General features: G+C 29.9%; 2 protein-coding genes across 2 annotated transcripts; both read right to left on the reverse strand.

The window, feature by feature from the left end:
- Window positions 1–1,223: 1,223 nt before the first annotated feature.
- On the reverse strand, window positions 1,224–13,405 carry LOC123886599 (probable jasmonic acid carboxyl methyltransferase 2). The gene is made up of 4 exons (XM_045935907.1): window positions 13,176–13,405; window positions 5,917–6,381; window positions 5,526–5,798; window positions 1,224–1,950 (listed from the first exon to the last, which is right to left on the reverse strand). The coding sequence occupies exons 1-4, from the start codon at window positions 13,251–13,253 to the stop codon at window positions 1,621–1,623; spliced, it is 1,146 nt and encodes a 381-aa protein (XP_045791863.1). The 5' UTR covers window positions 13,254–13,405; the 3' UTR covers window positions 1,224–1,620.
- A 7,805-nt stretch (window positions 13,406–21,210) lies between these two features.
- LOC123886614 (probable jasmonic acid carboxyl methyltransferase 2) lies at window positions 21,211–24,686 on the reverse strand. The gene is made up of 4 exons (XM_045935921.1): window positions 24,477–24,686; window positions 23,255–23,683; window positions 21,961–22,233; window positions 21,211–21,865 (listed from the first exon to the last, which is right to left on the reverse strand). Exons 1-4 carry the CDS (start codon window positions 24,552–24,554, stop codon window positions 21,494–21,496), a joined length of 1,152 nt encoding a protein of 383 aa, XP_045791877.1. The 5' UTR covers window positions 24,555–24,686; the 3' UTR covers window positions 21,211–21,493.
- Between the last annotated feature and the right edge of the window lie 1,623 nt (window positions 24,687–26,309).

Consider the following 26,309-nt stretch of genomic DNA (forward strand, 5'->3'; position numbering starts at 1 on the left):
TCAAGGGATTTTAAATACTAGGCAATTCAATTGATTCAATTGAATTCCCTTGATTTTCAAATTCCAGTGTTTGGATAAAGTGTTGAAATTTCATCAAATGTAAAATTCTTTGTTTGGGTAATGTAATTGAATTTCCTTCATTTAATTTTATTTATTTTAATAAAATCGACCATAAACCCAAAAATTGGCCTATCAACCGAAAAAAACGGCCGAAAAACCAAAAATCGGCCAAAAAACCTAAAATCGGTCAATAAACATAAATCAGCTGAAAAACCTAAAATCCACTATAAACCATAAAATCGGCCGAAAAACCAAAAAAAATGGCTGAAAAACCTAAAATTGCCCAAAAACCCTAAAATCGACAGTAAACACAAAATCGGCTGAAAAACCTAAAATCGACCAAAAGCCCTAAAATCCACTATAAACTCTAAAATCGGCTGAAAACCCAAAAAATTAATCGAAAACCCAAAAATCGACTATAAACCCAAAAATCGAGCGAAAAATGAAAAATCGACCGAAAAACCCAAAAATCGACTATAAACCCTAATATCGGCCGAAAAATGGGTTTATAGTCGATTTTAGGTTTTTCGGCCAATTTTGGGGTTTATAGCCGATTTTGGGATTTTGGGTCGATTTTTGGTTTTTCGGCCGATTTTAGGATTTATAGTCGATTTTTGAAATTTTGGCCGATTTTAAGTTTTTCTGCCAATCTTGTGAAATAAAATTAGATGGCGCTTTAGTTCTTGGAGCTAAACTAGGGAGGGCTTAGAAATGGAGTTATAGCCATTATGACTTAATCCTCAGTTATGGTTGTGATCTTCTATGGATATGATTGTCCACTGTGAATGAGTATAAATTTTACAGCTGAAAAAAGTTCCACTCCAAATATCATCACCACAAATTCTTTCTGAATTTGGAGGATGACAGAAGAAAATATCCAGAGATTTGGTTTGTGAAAGTATTTGGAAATCCAAATATCACACATAATTTTTTCTGGGTTTGACAATATTGTGATTTTGCTGAATAGAAAGTTCTCTTAGGAATCTAATCCAAAATCTCATGTGTCATCATACTGATACGGTAATAGCCTCTGAAAATTTAATATCTGTAGAGTACTTTTCAGAATAAGATTCAGACTTTAATTGAGTGTGAACTATGAACTGTGGAGATGAAACTCAAGCCATCTACATGTTCCAAAACTTTCAAAGTTTAACCACTAAACATGTTACGTTCAATTTGCTTTGATTGATTGATAGATTGGTAGCACTACTAACTACAACGTACACTTTCATTCATACTAGCACTTTGCTAATACAATATACAACAACTAAACCATTTAAGACTAGTCTGATATAACTCTATGCTCAAGTTATATCAAAAGCACTCCAATACACAAAAGCACTCCAATACACCAACAAAAAGGAGCGGAAACTCAGGAAAAAAAAACACCAACAAAAGTACAAACTACACACCAACTTACTTCTCTACTGAACCCAACACAAGACCATCAACATATATATGTTATTATTGTTGTCGCTCCCAAACTACACACACCCACTTACTGCTCTACCGAATCCAACACAAGACTATCAACATATATAATTGTTGTTGTTAGTGTTGTCACTTGACTAGAGAAATGTTGAAAGCCAAAAATTTAGGCTTAGTTTTGGAGAAATGGTGGTCCACAAGTTGAGCATACCTTCCAAACAAGTCGTCCAATATATGACTCCCAAAATGATATTCTAGTAGGGACTCATAACCAGCCCTTATGAGCCTTGCAAAACCTTCTCCTTTTTCTGATTCAATCCCTTCATCCCAATCAATTTCATAAGTTTCAAAGGAATCCACCGAGAATGATCCTTCCTTTTCAATCACCATTTTCAATTCTTCATAACAACATGCATAGTAAGGTGCGTTAAAAGAATCCACTTTTTCTTCTTCAACAAGACCCTATACACCCAAAAGTAAATATAAGAAAGTTTAGAGTTTCTGAATACCATAGTATAACATATTTTTACGGAGGCCTTTAATAAGAGGTGTGTATTTTTTTTGTTACATGAGAGGTGTTTCTGAATCACCATATTAGACGGCTCCTTCGATGATATCTTTATTATAAAAAGATATTTAATTTGTATGCACCGTCATCGTAAAAATAGTTTACATTGTCAGAAAATTATAACTATCATATCATTAGATCATTAAAAATTTCTATAAAAATAATTATTCAAATCCACTCTAGAAACCACCTCAAATCCGATATTAAATATAGATTTATTTAAAATTGAACATGAATGATATATATATGATATAAACTTTCAATTCAACGATAAATTGTTTAAAATTTATATTTGTTAAACTGTTATTGAGCGGTGTAATTAATCACTCATGTTGCACCGGTGTAATTAATTGATCCATCTATATATACATATATGAGTCAGAATCCATTGACACCAGGTGTCAAACTTAATGTTGACACCAAATCTCAACCATCCGTTTTACTTAATCAGATGACCTGGATTTGTTCAATTATTTTCTCACGTGATAATATTTTTTACCCCTTTTGCGTCTTCCTCTTACTTGCGAACAATATTGTCGAGGGTTTTACTTTCAGAGAAACACTTATGTGGGCACAAGCCTAAATAATACTTGTTAGACATACTCACAAAAAATAAAAAAAATAAAGCAAAAATAGTTAGAGCAATATATATTGACATGACACTTTTAATTTTTTTAATTCACGTATGTGTCTAGGTTTTGTATTCAAAAACTTGTGTTCAAGCAAGGGTTGCTCTTACTTTCGTATGCTATGAAGATTTTGTTTAATCTTAATTATTCCAATAATCCTCACGCACGTGAACATCTCCTTCAAGACTCACCAACATTCTTTTCCTATCAAATTAATCTGCCCTCACTTTCACCATTATCATTAGTTATCCTAATTCCATCTGTCTATGATCAAAATTCCAACAAAGTACATCCACTTCCAACCACAATTCAACAATAAATTGGAGAAACAGTTATTATGATTTGTATTATTGGCACATGATTTCCCTATTCAATTTGATGATTTAATTATGTTTTATCAACGATGAGTCGATGATAAGAAATAGGGGATGAACCAATAGAGATAATGGGTTTGATGTTTGATGACTTATTAAATTAGTATTGAGATACAAATAAATCAAAATATGCAGAAAGATGAGAAAGGATATATTCACAGATAGATATTTTGATTACACTCAGAGCATTTTGGAAATTGGTAGTCAAAGGATGAAGTCCCGTGAGTGAGTAGATGATTGTCAACCTTCCGATTAAGTAAAACGCATGGTTGAGATTTGGTGTCAATATTAAGTTTGACACCTGATATCAATGGATCACAACTATATATATAAGATTTTCTTGAGATTATTAAATTTATAATTATTAAATTTATGTTAATATTATCCACGTGAACATATATAGCTCAGTTGGTTGGGACATCTCTTATATTCTAAATTTGTTCCAAAAAGTTATCTTTACCCTAATTTTATTTTCCCTCTCTTTTTCTATGTGTCCCCTTGCTCTTCTTCTAATATCAACTGTTTAATTCCATTCACTTTTTATGTGGTCCCCTTAATTTTCTTCTAATTTCAACCGTTTAACGAAATACATCATTATGAAAAAAATATATAATAAAAATCTTTTATTATCTCTTTTTTTTTGTACAACAAATACTAGCTCAAAAATATATAATAAAAATCTAAGTTTAATTTTTTTTATAACCATTAAATGAAATAAATCCTGTCCATATATTTTTAATTTATTACCTCCACCATTATTTGATTTTTACAACCCATCATTATTAAAAAATATATAATAAAAATCTAGAATCAACATTATTGTCACGTTAGTAAAAAATATAATAAAATAATTTGCAATGTTCACATTATTGTCGCATCATTGGAGAACGAGAACAACAAGCTGAAGATGGAATGTTCAGATAATTCAAAATAATTTAGAATTGTTCAAAATATTAGCAAAAAATTTAGAATGAACATTATGAAATGAATACGTTAAGGAATAATATAAAATGAGTATTGTATTCAAAATAATTTAAATTAATCCAATTAATTTTGGAATTGTTAGCTACAAAAATATTATTGTCACTTTTCAATTACTATCTTTCTATTATTAACACATTTGTATTTTCATATTTCTTACTTTGGAATTTAATTAATATATTTAATGTCATTTATTTTCAGAAATTAATTGATACGCCAATTATTGTCACATTTCAATTTGTATCTTTCTATTATTGACACATTTGTATTTTAAATTAATACCCCACTTGTCTTTTAATTTCAATTAGTATCTTTCTATTATTGACACATTTGTAGTTTAAATTAATACGCCAATTGTCTTTAAATATGCCAGACCCTAGACACTAGGTTTCAATTTAGTCATTTCCGTCACTAACACTGTTTGAATTATATATGTATCGGTGTGTACAAGTGTGTCTCTCCACATATGCAAACTAGCTGTCACATGTGACAAAATTGATGGAAATGATTAACTAATGCAAACTGTAAAAACGTAAGGGACCAAATTGATACTTTTTAAACATAATGGACTAAGTTGAAACCTAAAATAAACGTAAGAGACCAAATGTGTAGTTAAACACGTATATTATTACATATTAGGCTAATTAGACTCGTAAACCGTACGGGTCAAAGTTCTAGTTGCATTTAAAATGCAGTGATTAGGGTTTGAACTCTGATACTCCCACTATTTTCACCTTAAAAAGTGGAATTCTAGCCATTAGGCTACTTGACAAAAAAAAATCATTTTAACATTATTTTTTAGGTAAAATTCATTTTAATATGAAAATGATAAGATTTAATCTTTAGCCATTTTTATAAAGTTCATGTTAGAGGCACCCATATTTTATTACTATTATTATTATTACATTTAATTTTTACTAAAAATTGTAACATTCTACCTTCGACCTTTTTTAAGGGGTCCAAATTAGATGTCTTATAAGTAGGAGATATAGTTTGTCAAAAAAAAAAAAAAAACTTCTACAGTATATATGAAAAATTTCAATGTACCGGTACAATAAATCAATTAATTAATAAATTAACAATTCTTTTATAAATTAAAAATCTATTTACCGATTATTATATTTCAAAGATAATAATTTCATAAGAAAAAAAATACAATCTTAACGTTTTATAAGCATGACACTAACTTTTTTTACATTTTTCATTAAAAAATTCAATATTGACTATTATGATTGATAAAAATTCAAAAAAATATAAAATTTTATTTTTTTACAATTTTGAAAAATAATATTTAGTTATTATAACGTTTTAAATGATAGAAAAATGATTTCTTTCAAAAACAATATTCATTTACCAAGTTTTTTTTCTTTCAAAAAAACATTCATTTACCTAGTATTTAGTAATTTAATGATCTACCGTTGTACAAGTACATTGAAATTTTCATATATACCATATATGTAGTAATTTAAAGTATATATTATGTACCTCTGAAACCATGGTCATAAGGGCTTGTGCTAAAAGTTCCCAATGGTAGCCACCATAGGGTGCTGCTGGGTCCATGGATTCTCTACCCATAAAAGTTAGGACCATGCGTCCCCCATCTATCAACTCTAGAGATCGTGACTCAAGGAAACATGAAAAATCATTTTGAAATTGTTGTGAATAAGCTTCCATCACATAATTGGGAGTGCTCTTTGATATGTAGAGTTTTCCCTTGTTCAATCTCCTCTCACTTTCATCCTTCAAACCATTAGGAACCTATAGAAAAGAAGGATCAAAAGCTTGATTTTAGGAATAAGAAACTAAAACTTTAATAAATAAAATAAAGAATCAAAAGTGCATCTAAATTTTTAAGTAAAAACATTATAAAACGTACCCGAGAAAGCCACGTGAGGCTTGAAGAAGAGTGAAAAAAGTTGATGGATTTAGTTGGGAAAAGTCTACCGTAGAAAGTGCCCGGAACAGCAGAAACAAAACAAGTAGAACCAAAATTCCTGATATTATTATTATTATTATTATAATTATTATTTTTACTTTGATTATTTTCCTTTTCTTGCCTAATTTTTTTGTGAAAAGATGGCAAGGAAGCAAAAATGTTGTTGAAATCATTGGTGAAAAGATCATTCATATAAAACATTAGTTCCTTTGGTGCTGGATGATTCAACAAGCTTGAGGTTGCATTTATAGCTTCAACTATTTCTGAAATTACCATTAAGGCATTAGGCCCTGATGAGCAACCTAAGTCAGCAATTCCCATCTTCATTATTGGCCCTCTTTGTGAGCATAGAATTTCCTTAATAGCTTTCTCTACTGCTTGTTTTGTTGATGATATTACCTTCCTCTACCAAAAAAATTATTCATATAAAAAATTAACACGTACCATACAATTATAAACCTAAATTTGAATCCTTGACATTTATATGTGCTCAGTACAATTAGATTCAATTGTAACTTGACACCAACCATAGATATTTGATTGGACTATTTATTTTTATTAAGTAGTTTATTGATTAAAATTTCACACTTTAAATTAAACAAATGAAGCTTATAAAAAAATTAAACAAATGAAGAATTTTGGATACAAATCCTAAACTCTTTACATTCGAATGTCTCTCCAACTAAACTATACTCACAGGACAATTATGTTTTTTTAGTTACACTCACAGGACAATTCAATTGAGCCTATATAGCACCATATTTGTTTAATTAAAATCTGAATTGATGCAAACATATACAGTACACATGTTTCTTTTCTTTTTTTTTTTAAAGAAAGTACACATGTTTCTTAAATGTTACGTATAAAATGTTTGGCACTATTTTTGGTCTCCGGCCATTGGTTCTGGGTATAAGAAACTTGGATAATGTGAAATCCAATTTTTCTCGAAGAATTCATCATCAATTAAAATTACTTTTACGCCGTCAAAAAATTAAAATTACTTTTACGTAGAACCAAGGTGCCTTTGTTATTTTTATATTATTATTTTGGTGTTAAAAGTTTTTTGATAGAGTGTTTTTTATAAAAGCTCAAAATAAAAAATTGATTTAAATGGTTTCTCTTAAATTATCGTTTTAAATATTTCATCATTTGTTACAAATTTTTTTAGATCATAAAATTTCAAAAAAAAAAATATCTAAAAAAGAAAGTTTTTTTTGGTACAAAAAAAGAAAACTATTTTAAATAGAATTTTATAAAAGTCATCTTTTAGAGATAACTTTTTAAAAAAACTGTGATTTTTATTAAGTTAAAATCTTTAACATATTTAAATTATTGAATGTCAAAATCATTTTTTTTATGGACAAAACTTAGAGGCCATTTGTTATAACTTATTTTAGAAAAAAATTATTATTTTTATAATAATAATTACTTTTAATTGTTTTGCATCTGTATGTTACAGATTTTTAAAATAATCAGAAGCTAAAAATAATCAGAAAACAACTAAAAATGAGAAGCTACTAAGAGTAGCTTATTAAATAATAGATTTTTTTTAGTGGAGAGAGAAAATAAATGTTAAAAGAAGAAAGTTATTTGTAATTAAAAAAAATCATCATCAATTAAAATTACTTTTTGGGTTCATTTTAATTCATATTTGAAACAAGAGGCACCGGTTGTTGTGCTTGTTGAAAGTACAAAAGTAAGTTTTAGAATTATCGTCTCCACAGGGACTAGTGTGATATTAAAAACCGTTCAACAATTACCATAATTTTAAGTGAAGTATTTAAAGTTTGTTTTGTTGTAAAAACTTGCAAAAGCATATAAATGTAAATAAAAATGTGATTAAAGATTCAGAGAGAAAAGGTTGTCGGGATTAGACTTCACTCTTTCACTTATATGTACGTTTCTAAAACATTCATATATATTTTAACTAATCATCAACATATCACGTATTGCTCACGGACGTTTCTGTGTCCAGATAACGACAAGAATCACGTTATACTTATTAATCCTCGATGTCTCGATTGAATAATTAATATAACGGCTAAATTGTATTATTTAAACTCCGATGTCTCGAAACATTTGAATAACACAACAGCATTAAGTTTCAATACAAAAGTGAATATTAAAAACCTAAATCTATGTCTAGAGTTTTAGGATTTTTAATAAGTGATTATCTTTTCCATTTGATTCAAAGTGAAATATGTCTATAACAATTCAAATCTTAAAGATAAACATGCAAATCAAAGATAACACTAAGTTGATGATAAATTAAAACATATATAACATGATTAAGAGTTGTACATATTTATGAATGAGCTACACCTAATCCCAACAACAAAAGATTTAGCCATTCATTGTCATGGTGGTAAACTTACAAATGTGGAAAGAGGAACAAAGAGTGCACATCAATCCCTTGATCTCTCAAGTTGGATGGATCCACCTTCTCTTGCCTATGACCTAAGCTTAATTCTAATTTAATTGCTCTGTCTTTGAACTCTCCGAATTCCCTCTCTTTGTTGTAAGAGTGAATTGCTATTTATAGGCATCAATTGGTCGCTCAGCCACCACCTGGTCGCTCAGCCACCACCTTGCCTTGGTGAAGGGGTTTTCTGACACGTATAAAAGTTGAAGCTTGATGCCCAAGATTTTTTTTTTTTTTTTTTTTTATTTTTTTGGCTCAAGGGGGGTAGCAAAGGATCACACTAATTCACAAGGTAGGTTATTTTGGCTTAAGTAGTTACCACTCAAAAAGAAACATGGCCTTGATCATTTCCATGACTTCAAACACATCAAGTAATAGCAAGATTCAGTTAAAATCAACAGAGTTAAACACAATTGCCGGCTCTCAAATATATATACAATGGAAGGTTCACACAATCTCACCTGGCTAGGTCTATGTGATTCATAATCAATCAATCATGTTAAGGAGGAATGGATGAAATCAAATTTGAATAAAGCTACTTAGTTCAAATTCATCCTAACATTCAAAGATAATCACAAAGATTTGACCTCAAGCAATGCAATTTAAAAGAAAAGTCATTTTAACCATGCATTTGAATTTGATCAATCACACACTTAAACTTTTCAATTCATATGCACATGTAACAATCACAAAAGTTTAAACCATGTATGTTTACAAAAATTTCAGTCAACATTTGCAATAAACATAAAACATGAATTTAATGACTGAAACAATAAAATGTCACTGTATATGGCGTGCTTTAATCCTCTGCTTCTGTTATTCTCCCTCTTCAACAAGTGTGGACTGTCCTCAGGCCAAGAAAATGAAGTTATGCCTGCATTTACAACAAGGTAAAACATACAACCCTAGGCTTTTGTCAGAATTTCCAAAAGCTCTGATAAGCTCGCTTAGCGAGCAAGGGTCTCGCTCAGCGACTATAGCAGAAAACAGAATTTCAAATGAAATTCACACCAATTCAAAGACTTTGTTTTCAAAAGTGATTGGACAACATGTTCAAAAACTATTATAACATATAAGAAACTAAAAATGCTTTAAATAAAAGTAAAGGAAAGAAAATTGGGTTGCCTCCCAACAAGCGCTTCTTTTACGTCATTAGCTTGACGCCTTTTTGGTTAGGGTGACCAAAATGAGACGGAAAGCACATTATCCGTCTTTTTCCTTCGGTTAGGGAGGAACTCCATGAACTTGAGATATAGATATTGCGGAGTCCATATCCTCCCCAATTGCTTCATATTGAACAAGGCACATATTTCGTCTATGACTCAGTCAATCTCCGCCTTGTTTTTCATCTCCTTCTTTTGTTCACATGATTCTTCCTTGCTAAATAATCCTTTATTTTCCTCTGCAACCATCATCACTTGTTCCTTATCAACAGTGTTAGCTTCCTCCGTACATGGCAATTCTTGAGGAAGTTCAACTTCATGCGGTGTATCTATTTCTTTCACTATTTTCTTTACACCACATCCTTCGAACATTCTTTCCTCATTTAGAATATTATCTTTCTCGTCAGGAGTGGTTTGTGTGTTGGTTTGAAATGTTCCTCCTTGGTTATTGTTATTGGCTAACTGTTTAGCCAACTGAACAAGCTGATTTTCCAAATTTTTGGCCCGTGCAAGACTGTTTTTCAGATATTGTTGCCACTGTTGGTTTTGTTGCTGCTGCATTTCCATGAATTTAATCATGGTCTCCTCCAATCTAGCCTCTGAAGTTTGCCCATAATTATAAGGAGGAAACTGTTGATATGATTCATACTCACCCGGAGTATAGAAGTTGTAATAACCACGATCAGTCATGATTTAACTTTTAATGGGGAATCTGAAAAAAGGATTCAACAAACAAGAAAAACAACTTTCTTTGTCTAGCAAAGAAGGATTAGTGCAAGCAAAAACTATACAATATAAACAAATATGTACAAATACTTAAAAGAATACAAATTGTTGAAATGCTCCAATATCTAAACGCCAGTCCCCGGCAACGGCGCCATTTTGTTGAAAGTACAAAAGTAAGTTTTAGAATTATCGTCTCCACAGGGACTAGTGTGATATTAAAAACCGTTCAACAATTACCATAATTTTAAGTGAAGTATTTAAAGTTTGTTTTGTTGTAAAAACTTGCAAAAGCATATAAATGTAAATAAAAATGTGATTAAAGATTCAGAGAGAAAAGGTTGTCGGGATTAGACTTCACTCTTTCACTTATATGTACGTTTCTAAAACATTCATATATATTTTAACTAATCATCAACATATCACGTATTGCTCACGGACGTTTCTGTGTCCAGATAACGACAAGAATCACGTTATACTTATTAATCCTCGATGTCTCGATTGAATAATTAATATAACGGCTAAATTGTATTATTTAAACTCCGATGTCTCGAAACATTTGAATAACACAACAGCATTAAGTTTCAATACAAAAGTGAATATTAAAAACCTAAATCTATGTCTAGAGTTTTAGGATTTTTAATAAGTGATTATCTTTTCCATTTGATTCAAAGTGAAATATGTCTATAACAATTCAAATCTTAAAGATAAACATGCAAATCAAAGATAACACTAAGTTGATGATAAATTAAAACATATATAACATGATTAAGAGTTGTACATATTTATGAATGAGCTACACCTAATCCCAACAACAAAAGATTTAGCCACTCATTGTCATGGTGGTAAACTTACAAATGTGGAAAGAGGAACAAAGAGTGCACATCAATCCCTTGATCTCTCAAGTTGGATGGATCCACCTTCTCTTGCCTATGACCTAAGCTTAATTCTAATTTAATTGCTCTGTCTTTGAACTCTCCGAATTCCCTCTCTTTGTTGTAAGAGTGAATTGCTATTTATAGGCATCAATTGGTCGCTCAGCCACCACCTGGTCGCTCAGCCACCACCTTGCCTTGGTGAAGGGGTTTTCTGACACGTATAAAAGTTGAAGCTTGATGCCCAAGATTTTCTTTAAATTGGTCGCTCAGCCACCACCTGGTCGCTCAGCCACCATTTTGGCTTGGTGAAGGGGTTATTTGACACGTGTAGAATTCTTTGCTTGTTTTCCAAGATTTTCTTTAAATTGGTCGCTCAGCCACCACCTGGTCGCTCAGCCACCAGTCTCTTGGAAAAAGAATTAATTTTTCTCCTCTTTTGATCATGCAAGCTTAAAAAGTTAGGATTAGGATATAAAAATATCTTTAGTTAAAATGTACAAAGTTTTGGGGTTTTAATTATAAATATCTTTGAAAATCAGTCGATAATTGCCTTAATTGAGTAAGATATTTAACTACTTTTTGGCACTTATCAGTGCTTAATTTGATTTCTATCTCTTGGAAGGAAAATAAATTGATTTGTTGCTTTGTTTAGTGTTATATATAAAAACGGGTATCTCAGAATCAGAACCTGTCTTTCTTGTAGTTGAATTAGTCGTGGTTCCCAGTTCCCACACGATTCCAATAGGCTGTGAGTTCGAAGCAAGTGGCGAATGAAAACTCAGGCGCGTTAGAGGGAAGTGGGTGAGTTGGGATAACAAGATGAGTGAGTTATGGAGAACGAGTAAGAAGGAAATGGGGGAGTCGTTGTGTGTGATTGAGGTTCCGGTTCGGTCTAACAACAGCTAACAAAGATAAAACGTGAATGAAGATGACATTGATCTGACGTGGATTAAAATTTCAGTTGTTATGTTATTAGAGGAAAACAGTATGAACAATATATAGAGAACTGTTTCTAAGTTTTGTCCTTTTTGTATTTATAAAAAGATGAACTTAAAAAATAATTTTTACTATTTTTAATTAAATTAACATAAATTTTTTTTAAAAAAAAAATACAAAGAAAAAAATACCTATTTTAAAAACAAAAACACTTAAAATAATTTTTACTATTTTCAATTAAATTAACATAAAAGTTATTTTTAAAAATACAAAGAAAAAAAATACCTATTTTAAAAACTAAAACAAATCCTCACAAAAAAAATAAAAACTAAAACAAACGCACTCTAATTGCATAAAAAAATTACATACTAATTTTATACAATCAATAATATATGAGTCTTGCTAACGAGAAACGAGCATTCTCGGGACAATCTTTAAGCATTTAATTTAAAGAAATTTTTTATTTAAAAAAATTAAATACTATAATTTTCAATACGTTGACTTTAAGCATTTTCATAAAAATTTTATAAAAAAACTTACTATTTAAGGTCTTAAAACGTTCCCCGGGAGCATTCGTTAGTAATATACTCCCTCCGTCCCACAATGAGTGAGCCAGTTGACTGCGTCACACATTCCAATGCATAACTTTGACGATTAATATTTTTAATTGTATAATAGTAAAAATTATAAAAATATGATATTTTGAAAATACTCATCGAGATGAATCCAACAACATTTTATATGCTAATATTTGTTTTTATTTATTAGGAGAAAAATATGGTCAAAACAAGATATGTGAATAGTGTACATAGTCAAAATAACTCACTCATTTTGGGACGGAGGGCGTATATATATATATGGGTCATGCTAAATAGTGTCACCAAGACAGTAGTTAAGCATAAATAAACAAATGATAAAGCTAACGATGAGAGAGAATAACTTTTTACATAATTTGGTGAGTTTGTTAATAAATGATTTTTTTACTACTAACAAAAATCGAGCTTATTGTTGATATTATGAAAAGTCCACACCAAACTCATGTATCCTCTTGGTGTATAGATATAGGAGTATATATACCTGGACGGAGGAGTTCATGGCATAGCTAGTTTTGCCGGCTCCTTTGTTCATGCGAAGGACTTCCACTACAGTTTCCATTTTTTTTTTTTGTTGGAATGAGATTTTGAATGTTCTTTTCAATTAGAGGACACTGTATCTTCAGCAAATGAATATGTACCTGACTAGAAGTCTAGAGGTGTGGGTATAAATAGAGCAAACTCCGGTCTGATTACCCCATATCTGACTACCAGTGGCGGCATATCTGACTACCAGTGGCGGCTTCCACTTTATAGAGACCCTGTTCTGTTCAACTATTGAAAATGGGCCCTAATAATAAATAAATAAATAAATAAAACTATTATGTATTTTTTTTTGTTCAAGAACTATTATGTATTTAAATCGTAAATAACATTAAAAGAAATCATTCTTTTAAATAACATAAAAAGAGATGTATTTTAATCAATGAGATCCAAGTACAGTTTCACCAAATCTACATATTGTATATTATAAAAATAAAAATAAAAACTAATACTATGGTCATTTTATTACTAAGTAATTTTATGTCATCTATTACTAAGAAGTAGTAGTAATAATAATATTTCTATGAGTATTAGTCTTTCCTTATGATTATTATTACTTGGTTTATGATTATTATTACTACTTTGATACGGTAGGTACAATATAATGAAAGTGTCGAGGTTTTTTTTTTTAGTATTGTGTCTTTTATTTATGTAATTTGGGTCATAACCCATAAAGCTCATATAGCCTTTCATTTAACGTAGATTAAATATAGTTTTCTATCATCTTCTCCGATGATTAAAGTGTCGCTGCTGCAGCTGAACTAAAACATAAGGGATGACTTAAAACTCTGACATATTGAGACTGAAATAAGCCAATCTAACTGAAAAGGCATATCTTTATATACACAAATTACATATCTGATCATTAACAAAAATAAAATTCTATTTTTCTTCTTCAAAATCTCAACTTTCATCTATGAAAATTTGAAATTTGGAGGCCTCCAAAATTTCCCAATTTTAGAGGCCCTATGCGGTGACTCATGTTGTACACCCATAGGAGCCGCCCATGCTGACTACCTATATGAAGGTACTCCCTCCGGTTTTATTTATATGTAAAAATTACTTTTTTGATTTATTGAAAAACTAATATATCTAGTCTATATTTAAGTTAAATACATTTATTTGTCGATGAATATATTTATAAATAAGGCCAGAGGGATTACAAATATTAATTAAGGCCGGTGGTAGTACAACATTAATTAGTCATATCATATCAGGCTATACGTACTGTAGCTATGTACGAGCTAGTATAGCAAAAGAATTGCCTTATCTTTTAAAGTGGGTCCCTTTATCCACGGTTGTTGTTGCTGTACTCCAAACAGTTTAATAAATCATTCAATAGTGTGAATATGAAAGAAGAATACAAGTTGGAGTCGCCGTGTGTCGCTCTCTGCTGTGGATAGTTACATGAAACAAAAGTCGCATTTGGAGGGCAAATTAATGCACTCAAGTTGTTTTATTAGTATTATTGAGGATGTAAATTATTATTATTTGTATTATTGACTGATATTTTCATGGAAACTATCTATTTTTCCGTAGTGTTTATATTTTGTTCCCATTCCACAGATATTAGATAGTGTTTGCGTTTATATGAAGGGTCATGCTAAACAGTGCCCTGGGGCACTTGTTAAGCATACCTAAAAAGGAAATAAAAAATAAAATTTATATTGAAAAGACAATTTTTTATACTTTTGAGGCATTGAATGCACGCATTTCGAGATAGAGTTTCTATTTTAACATGCTTAACTAGTGCCCCGGGGGCACTGTTTAGCATTTTCCCTATATGAAAAGGAAAAAATGTTGCATAAATATGTTCAAATATATATTTGTTATGAATAATTCTAGTCTTAAATTAGTCACAAAAAAAAAATCTAGTCTTAAAGTATTTAAATTTGTGTTTAAATTTATCTCACTTTAACTGTTGACCATATCATTTATTACATTAAAATATATAATAAACGGAGTAAATATTAGACAACCCAAATAAAGAAAAGACCCCAACAGTTAATTAATTAGTAAAAGCAAGAAAAACCTAAAGTTTTTATTTATTGGAGATACACAGTAACACACCATTCATAAAAATTAAAAAAATAAAAAAAAAAACTACGCATATGCATTATTGTGAAATTTCGCCAGATTAAAAAACTCTTGATTGTGCTAAATTGCAATACTAATTTTTGACCTATTTATAATTTTATTCTTTTTTTTCATTTTTTTTTATAAAAATATATATAATTAATTATCATTTTTTAATCTTCCAGTTGTTGTTTTTCTTTCAGTTTTAAATATTGTTTACTAGAAAGAAAAAAAAAACTACTTAGAAACCAATTTAGAGACGGAAAGAATGGTTTTTTTTGTTTGAATGACAAATATATTATTAATAAAAATAAGGTCTCTATTTGTAAAATAAAAATGCAAAATTTTACTGTACACCCCATTTCAATTATGGTACTACCTATTGAGATACAATTAGTTACTCTAATTACTAGTTAGTTAGCCTATAAATAGGTTTTGCTATAGTCATTTGTATCCAACTTTCTCATTATTGTAATTTTACTCGTTACTATCAATACAAGTTTTATAGCTTTTCTCTCATTACTTTTCTATGGATGTCATATTTCATAACATGGTATCTCAATACCACACATACCACACCAAATAATTCACGATGTTTTTCTCTCCTGAACCCCGCCTTTCTTTTCTACCCCCTGAATTTACGTTTTTGTCCTTGGGGGTACTTCAGTTTGTAGTACGAACCGAATTTTTTGGTCATGCTAAAAAAATTCGGTTAATAAAAACCGAAATTTTGTGTTCCAATTTTTGTTCCAGATTTCCTGCATAAATTCAGCATCAGACCCTCAACTTCCACAATTTATTTGAAATACTAAATGATGTCCGATTTGAATAAACGACCACTCTTTGGAAAGCTTAGGGTGTCAAGATTACAAATAAAATTTTTATTTTGAGGGGTAACTGTCCAATTGGTTCAGTTTGACCAAATAATGAGTACTAGTATAGAAACAAAGCAGAAACTTTTCTCAAACTTGTAGGTAGATTTTCTCATACTATACTTAACGAAATTTAACAATTCCGGTGTCAATCCTGTAGTAAATTTTGTCTTCTTTACACTAGATTAAAAATCATTAGCATACGACTTATATTCAGAGAGATATGCTAAATTTACCACAGGTAGCTCTACACGAGTTTTCACATAAATCTTTCTTTTTTTCGTAACATTTATGTTATTTCGGTTTATATAAACCGAATTTTTTTTTTCCATGTTTAAAAATTTCGGTTTGTATAAATCGAAATAAGTTGACCAAATTTTTTCAAACCGCAAAGGACAAAATGAAATTTTTGAAGGGTATAAAAGAAAGACGGGGGATCTAGAGAGAAAACATCATAATTCACATCAACAAACTCAATTTCTTCTTCAAACAAGTAAATTGGACCACTGGATTAGTTAGTGTGCGCTTTTTTATTTTATAAAACTTATATTAGAATTGGTGCCTTTATTATACTAAGAATGAAGAGAAAATAAATAGTGGATATAAGTAAATTGTTGGACACATAATCTTAAGTTTTAAAACCACAGTAGATCCGAAAAAGTTTTATTTTTGTGGTTCATTTTTTCCGATAAAATCAGATTTTAGATCTGAAAACAAAACTCTATTGGTTTTTTTTTTTTAAACAATGAAAACTCCATTGTTCTAGTAGCTTTTTGCCTGCAAAAGAAATTAGTGTTTCAAATTTCAAATTCCAGTTCTCAAATACTCTTTCTTAAGACAACCGAACCAAATTAGTACCAAATTAATCTAACGGTGGAAATATAACTGGACTCAGGGGCGGACCTGTGTGAGGCATGGTTTGGCTATAGCCACACCAGTCCGGCCCAAATTTTTTCTAAAAATAATAATAATAATTTTATAAATAATTTTAAATTATTTTTTATACATATTCATACAAATATTAATGTAAATATTACTTTAGAGTTTATTATTAATGACCGTCACAAACTACTTTCGGATAACATATTTTCTTTTTTAAGCATTTATACAACAACAGTAGCAATATTCTTTTAATGTTTTGGGTCATATTAACATGTGCATAAAAGGCACATGTTAAGGTTCTAAATATAGAAAATTGCATTTATTGTTAGAAAAAAATTTAATGCTTAAGAAGTTAAATGCACATATTTCAATATATTATTTCTACTTTTAATTTCTTAACATGTGCCTTTGGTGCACATGTTAACATTTTCCTAATATTTTTAGCGTATTAGGTACCTATGGATCATAGATGCTGATGCTTAATTTCAGTCCGGTTCCTGACATTTTTTGGCCTTAGGCCAAAACATAAAATAAAAAATTCTATCATTTACCGTAATATAATAATAGTTTTTTTTGTTTATTTTCGGATCAAGTAGTCTAGTGGCTAGAATTTCACTTTTTAAGGTGAATATGCGGGAGTACTAGGGTTCAAACCCCCTCCCTGCTATAATTTGTAATGTCGTCTCTACCAATTGAGTTTTTTTTTTTTTGAACCAAACCAATTGAGTTATATATTAATAGTTTTACAAAATATAAAAAAATCTTTTTACTCGAAAATTTATAAGAAACGATTTCGTCGAGTATTTTGAGATGCAAAATCATTGATAAGCACATTAACATCATGTCCGCCAACATATCCTTCTCAATTGCCAAAGTCCACCAACATATTTTGCCTCTTTAATGATCTTAATGATTGAGCTTCTAGTTCTAACACTTTGTGACAAGCAAAAAAATAATCTCTTAAGTATTAACAATGTGTAGAAAATAAGTTAAATAACATGATCAAAGGCAAAAGTGGTGCCGTCGTTATTGTTTTGTTCTGCGGAATTCTATTTTATTAATCCTACCGATTATGCCTAATCATGTTTTCTACCAATCGGGTTTCAGTCACTTATTTCATAGTCACGTTTTGCATAACACCTATTTCCCAGGCCTAATCACTTTTGCTTTGTTTAAGCATAATTTTTTTTTTAATAATAGTAGATAGTCATAGTCATGGTTTTTTTCCTCAACCCAAGTTTAATTTCAATAATAGTTTCAAGCTTCGGAAAGTATCTCATGTTGAAGGAGGTAACTCCAGGGGGACTCCATCATTTCTGTCTTTCTCTGTTCCTCAATTTGGAGGTAACTCTTTTACCATTTCATCCAATACTATCATATTATATTTCCTTTAAGATACTATATGTTGCTATGAAACTTCCTAACCAATATGGTAGATTAGTTCATATTATCATTATATAGTTAAAAGTTATGATACCATTATATCAATACTAGTGGGCCAGGTTCCGCGCCTGTCTGTGTCTAACTTATGTACCCAAAAAAAAAGATACGCCTTATGTTATGATGAGTTTGTTAATAAAAGATTTTTGTTGCTACTAAAAAAAAGCAAGGGTAATGTTGGTATTATGAAAATTCTACCCCAAAACTCATGTATTCTTTTTATATATTATAGTATAGAATAGATATAGATGAAAAAACCATAAAAAAAAAAGAGAGGAAGTTAAGGGCAATTATGGAATAATTAAAAAACCATAAAGAAAGTTAAGGGCAAAATGGACCAAAAAAATCCAGTCCAAACTCCCTTATCCCCTTTATATATTGTTATAGATATAGTTGAGTTATGCACCGATGTTTTAATATAGGGTTAAAGATACGTTCGCCACCTGTCATTTGGGCAAATTCTAGTTGTAACTATATTATTATTATTAGAAAAATAAAAAAGTAACCGTCATTAAATTAGTTTTCGAAGGTTGTGTATTAACCTTAGAATTTAATTTATATGCACCGTGGTGTAAAGTTGTTTTGCACATGTGTCCAATAATATACCGACACATCATGTATGGTAATTAAAAATACATAATGTGTCACATTCATTAAATGATGTGGCAACGCGTCATTAAATTTATGTGTAAAAAAAATTACACCAACGGTATACAACAATTAATCTTAACCATCATTATTAGTTTTCAAGTTTTGGATGTAGATATGTATTAACCTTAACCGCCATTAAATTATTAGTTTTCGATGGTTGTGTTTATAGAGTTGTGGAATTTTTTATTTTTTTTATCTTGTTTATTTTTTGTAGGTAAAAGAAGGTAAAGCATTCCTACCAAAAAAAGAAGAAAGGGAAGCATAATTGTAGAATGAAGATGAAGACCTTGCAATGAAACTAATTTGCTTAATATTTTGTTAAATGTAACTTTATTTGTCTAATTTTGTTGGATATTTATCAATTACCAAAAATTTTGAGATATTTTGATTATGAATTTTTGTATTATTATGCATACTTTGCTATACATTATGGAATATATTTTTTTGAAAAATACATTATGAAATATTTTGGCTATTATGTTTTGTATGATTATTAATAGCCATATGTTTTTGCAATGTTTTTTGGTTTTGAATATATTATGTCTTTTTATTTTTTAGAAAAGAAAGATGCAAAATATTTGTTTTTTTTAAAATAAATCAGGAAAAAATAATGTCATGCGACTGTCATACTTTTGACAAAAAAAAGTAAAAATTTTGTTAATATTTGATATCCGTGAATCTTCGCGTGTAAGCTTCCTCCGTACATTCCCCGCCCCGTTCCAGGGGTCCGCATAACCATTGTATAGCTCTTGCTAACCGATTAATTGATCATGGATTTAAACGGGTTGTTAAGAGTCTCACACCGGTTGCGAGATGGCTTGAATGAATGTTTATAAGCAAGAGGCAATCCTCACCTTACAAGCCAGTTTTGTAAGGATGAGTTAGGCCCAATACACCTTTCTAGAATGGTAGGCCACCTGCTATCAGGTTTTCGCTATCGGGCCACCCACCATTTATAAATTATATCCACGCATCAAACCCAATAGTGCTGGGCGTGAGGGGTGTGTTAAGAGTCACACATCAATTGCGAGATGGCATGAATGAATGTTTATACGCAAGAAGCAATCCTCACCTTACAAGCCGGTTTTATAAGGATGAGTTAGACCAAATAATCATTTCTAAGACGGGTTCCTGATGGTAGTGATAATCCTATGGTTCTTGTTGATCTTAGGCCATTTGTTAGCTTCTTGCTCTATTGTTTTTTCGTGTCAATAAAATTATAATTCTCTTGTCTTCCCCTCCCTAATCCATTGTAGAAATGGTGCAATAGTCTGAAATTTTCTCATATATTCGTAGTGTTGTGCAAATTATTTACAAGCTTGTAAAGACACATGCGAGATTTTGCTTATTGATTTTAGGGTAAATTAAGTAAATGGTCCCTCATAAATATCATAAATTTCATTTTTAGTACATATAAAAAAAAAAAAATCACACTTTCTAGTCTCTGTAACATTTTCTTTGTGTTTTAGGGACAAAAAATGCGGACAGAAATTTTTACGGGGACTATGCTGTTGGAAAATTTTACAAGGACTAAAAGTGCGGACAAAAAATTTTACAACTAAAGAGTGCAATTTTTTGCAGGAGACCAAAATCGAAATTCTTAATATTTATATGGACTATTTACTTAATTAATCCCTGATTTTTTTTTCCTTTCTAGTACCATGACTGTATTTCATATTAATCAAGTTAAGGGAACATCATAAATCACAAGTTTGTAAAAGTGAAGGGAGCAAAGTACAATTTAGCCAATTTAACATGGTAGAAAAAAATCAATTTAGAATAGAACAATGATATGTCGACACAAAAAATTGACACCATATGAATATACATTTAATTCAAATGTTGATTTCTTACATTTTTTACATGAATATACATTTAATTCAAATGATTGACAGAGAGAAGAAATTAATAAAAATAATGGGAGTAATATATATCTTATTTTATTTTCTTTCAAATAAATATGTATGCTTATATATTGTTGTCTAGTTAGATGTGAACATGTTTTATCAGCCCCACTCATTCATACATACTAAAAAGAATCTAAAATAAAAGTTAAGAATGTGAAAAACAAATAAATATACTTTGTTCCTTTTTTTGGACTCATACTATCCTTCACATGTAAAACTCATGCATGAGCTCGAATTTGAAGTTGTACGTACTAGAATACAAGTGGACTAAACGTAGAATCAACATAAACCAAACTATCAACATTATTGAAGTTGGATTCATCAAACTTTTTGTTTTTTGAAAAGGTAGCTAGCTAGATTCATCCTTTGTGAACAATAATTATATTCAACTCCACATTTTTTTAAACAAATATATATATAGCGTTTGTATTTCATTGTCTCTTGACAAGAGAAATAACCAAATTGATGTATTTGGTCCTAGTCTTGGACAAATGATCCTCCACAAGTTTAGCATACCTTTGAAACAAATCATCCATTATATGACTCCCAAAATGAGATTCCAACATTGACTCAACAACAGCCCTTATGGTTTTTGCAACACGTTCTCCACTTGACATCTTCCTTCCTAATAAATCATTATCATCACTTTGCAATTCCATCCCATCATCCCAATCAACTTCATAAGTTTCATAAGAATTCACCATGAATGACCCTTCTTTCTCAATTTCTATCTTCAATTCTTCAAAACATGGTGCATAGTAAGGAGCATTAAAAGAATCCACATCTTCTTCTTTAACAAGACCCTATTTATCATAAGCAAATATATAAATAAATAAATAAATAGATAAATATACAATTTTGTCTGAAATAAATGGATAAATAGAAAATAGGTGACTACCTCTGAAACCATAGTCATAAGAGCATTGGCTAAAAGTTCCCATTGATAGCAACAATTGGCTGATGTTGGGTCTTTGGATTTCCTACCCATAAAAGAAAGGACCATGAGTCCTCCATTTATCATTTCTTGAGAACGTGACTCAAGGAACTGTGAAAAATTATTTTGAAATTGTTGTAAATAAGCTTCTAATACACAATTGGGACTGCTCTTTGATATGTAAAGTTTTCCTTTGTTCAACCCTCTCCCCCTTTCATCCTCCAAACCACAAGGAACCTACGGATAAAATTATTATAATAATTAATTAGTTTGCCACATGACATGTTAAAGATATCCAACTAATTATTATATAGTGTGTTTGGTTTTTGAATTAATATAATATTAGAGGATAATTCAAATTCTTCTATGTAAATTACATAATGATAAATTTGGATAATTTAAAAAAAAAATGGGGATAGTATTTTGTTAAAACTAATTTCAGAGAATTTTAAATACCACCCAAAAACTAACAATTTGAAAACTAATTTCTTACTTTTACACAATGCATGTGATTCTCAAGTTATTCCTTATAATCCTTAAAATTATACAAATTGGTTCCAATATATTTTAAAATTTTACAAATTAGTTATTGATTTATTTATTTATCAAATTTTACAAAATAGTCTAGTATATTTTGCAAATTGGTCCCTTATTTTTATTTGCAATTTTGCAAATTATTCCTTCTTTTTTCATATTTCTAAAATTAAATCGATCGATCTTAACAATTTCACAAATTAAAATATTTAAAGTCTTTTATGTGGCTAAAATTTAGGTTTAACTATTCTATAAATAGGTTTGTATATTAAACAAAAAATTTAAAATCAGGTCTTTCAACTAGGCTAATGCTACGGTGGACCAGTTTAACAAGTGGTCCATCATAGCCAATGATAAAAATCATCATAAATTCAAACGACTATCGATAATATTTTTTTAAAATAAAAATTATTAATATCAATTCAGTACGAGTCACATCTTTACTATGTTGTTTTAATCAAATCAATGTCAATTAAGTCATTAATCATAAAAAAAAAAATCATTAAATTATATTTTCAAACGTCAACATATATTTTTAAATACTGATATATCATGAATCACTTAATGAAATTATTCATGTTAGAATTTACCTTCCAACTAATATAATTAATTCTTACAATTAAGTCCTTCTGTTATACTTGATCTTAGTCAAAATGTCCATAAAATGTCAGTATATTGGTCAAAGCTAAAAATCCAAATTAATTAAGTGAATTAGAGAACAAACCTGAGAAAGCCAATGGAGACTTGAAGAAGAGTGCACAAAATGGAGGGATTTAGTTGGAAAGAGTCTACCATAGAAACTACCCGGTACAGCAGAAACAAAACAATTAGAACCAATATTCCCATTATTGTAATTACTCTTTTGTTGCCTTATTTTTTTGTGGAAAGATGGTAAAGAAGCAAAAATATTGTTGAAATCATTGGTGAAAAGATCATTCATATAAAACATTAGTTCCTTTGGTGCTTGATGATTCAACAAGCTTGAGGTTGCATTTATAGCTTCAACTATTTCCGAAATTACCCTTAAGGCATTAGGTCCTGATGAACAACCTAAGTCAGCAATTCCCATCTTTGTTATTGGCCTTCTCTTTGAGCATAAAATTTCCATAATAGCTTTCTCTGTTGCTTGATTTGTCAATGATATTATCTTCCTCTACAAAATATTTACAGAAATGTTGTTTAAAACAAAATAGTTTAGTTTTTTTTTTTATCAATTGGACTATTTATTTTTATGAAATAGTTTAGTGACCAGAATTTTCCACCCTAAATTGAACAAATAGAGAATCGCGGGTACAAATTCTAACGTCTTCATATTACAATGTCCCTACTAACTGAACTATGGTTAAGGGACGATTAAGTTGGACTTATATTGCACGATATTGCTTAATTAAAATCTAAATTGATGCAAACATATACACATGATTCAGTTGGGCTTATATTGCAAGAAATTAGACTCAGGTGGTTAATGAACTCCCCATATAACGAATCGTTCGGGAAAACTTGAGTTCAACTCCTGATAGAAATAATTATTGGCTAGACTTTACTTACCTTATGAGGTCGAACTCTGAATTATCAAGGCTCATTTTTCTAGAAATCAGATTTTAGTAAATAAAATGTTGCGTACAAAATGTTAGGCACTATTTTTGGTTTCGGGGTTAAGAAACTTGGATAATCTGAAATTCAGATTTTCTCGAAGAATTCATTATCAACTAAGGTACATTAATCACTTGGTTCTTTTTGTTGCAGAGTCCGGGAATGTTCGGGAGAAACATGGAGTCAAATGTTTCAGGACTATAAGAGAGGAAGACACCACATCTCTACTCAAAACCTTAAGTTTTAAGTTAATGAATCATCTCTCTTATAAATCCAACACTTTTATTAAAATTACTTTTACATATAGAACTGATTGTATCAAATTACATACTAGAAAGGCAAATCAATAATACCTGGACGAAGGAGTTCATGGCATAGCTAGTTTCGCCAGCTCCTTTGTTCATGTGAAGGGTTTCCACTACGGTTTCCATTTCTTTTTTGTGGGATTAATTGAGATGTTCAATGTTCCTTTCAATTATATGACACTAGTATATCCTAAGCAGATGAATATGTACCTGACTAGAGTCTAGAGCTGTGTGTATAAATAGAGCAAATTCCAGCCTGATCTACCCATATGGAGGTACGACATTAATTAGTCCACATATCATGCAAGGGGGTCCCTACATAGCTACGTATAGCAAATTAAAAGAACTAGTGAAGGTAAAAGACTTTGGCCGAGTTAAGTTTTGCCGAACTTTTAAAAATTGAAGGTTTGAGTCTGATCTATGCTATTTATGTTTGAGTATGATTTTTTGAAAGTCTGATATGATTTGTTAGTCTGTTTAAAAACATATTTCACATGAATAAATTTAAATAAATAATAATATTTATTTTTAAATATACTAATGAACTAATAAAACAATGAGATTAAACTTTCTTTTTATATTTAACATGATATTTTAGAGAATTTGACTAAATATGACATCATATTTCAAGTTTAGTTTAAAAATTAATGTAGATTAATAAACTCAAGCTACCGAAAAAGTTAATAAATTTATAATTTAATCAAAGTACAGATTTTAATATACAATAATAATAGTAGTAAAAATATTATTCATATTTCCTTAAATAGGGTGGTTTAGTAGGCCTAAAAGATTTCTCTAATAACCTGCATCTTGAACTTTTTAGCTAAATAGGCTTATAAAAAAGTTTCTCGCTGCTCTATTTAAAGAAATCGTCTAACCTGACATGAGCCTATGTAATCTAAGGCCGTAGGCCCCGTATACCAATATAATATATTTCAAACCCTGTTAACAACGTTAGGAATTAAATCTTTTTTTTGTTTGAACGTCAAATATATTATTATTAATAAGTAATAACTATGTCTCTGCACAAACGAACAAAAACCCATAAAAGAGGGGTTACAAAACAAATGTGCCCCAAAAAAAAAAGCGCCGTATATAAGCGGAACACCAATGAAAATACCATAATATATACCACCTAATTTTTGAAAATATGACAGAAAGAACATTATTAGATGGACATAAACACCCGGGGTAGGGCAATCACGAAGTGTGTGTTAGTAATTAAATCTTTTTTCGTGAACATTACTAATTGTTTTGTTGGTTAGTTGAATCGTGGACCCAATTCATAATGCTTATAAGGTTGTGGTTCATATCCATGTTAACATATGAGTGTTGTTATTGGTACGGTGGCTATTGTCAAGAATAATAGAAGAGGAATTGCTTCTTAGTGCTCTTATTACATTTGGTTTAGTGGTGGAAATTAGAGACTGGAAAAATCCATCTATAAATTTCGTCGGTATTAGAGTTTTTGAGTAGAGGACCAGACACATGATGATTTTTTTTAGTAGAGCACTATGCACAATTTGATGACTTGTTCATGTTAGAATTGACCTTGACCAAAAGCTATAACCATAAAAGAGTTTGTTTGAATTTAACTTATTTTTAATAAATTGAATTTAACTTATTTTTCAGTTTATTAAAATACTTTATATAAATAAATACATTTTTAATTATGACATAGAAATAAGTTCATCCAAACGGATCATATATACTATTAAACGAAGCTGAACATTTTAATACATTGTTGAGGTAAATAATTCTGACAGATCAGCACATAATATTTTATATAAAAAATTAATAAATACAGTAATATTTTTGAATTTATCAATTGTCCATTTTAATAGATATACCACAAAATTTGTTCCAAAAAAAAAAACCAGA

Source organism: Trifolium pratense, linkage group LG1 (genome assembly GCF_020283565.1).
Source record: "Trifolium pratense cultivar HEN17-A07 linkage group LG1, ARS_RC_1.1, whole genome shotgun sequence".
NCBI lineage: Eukaryota > Viridiplantae > Streptophyta > Magnoliopsida > Fabales > Fabaceae > Trifolium > Trifolium pratense.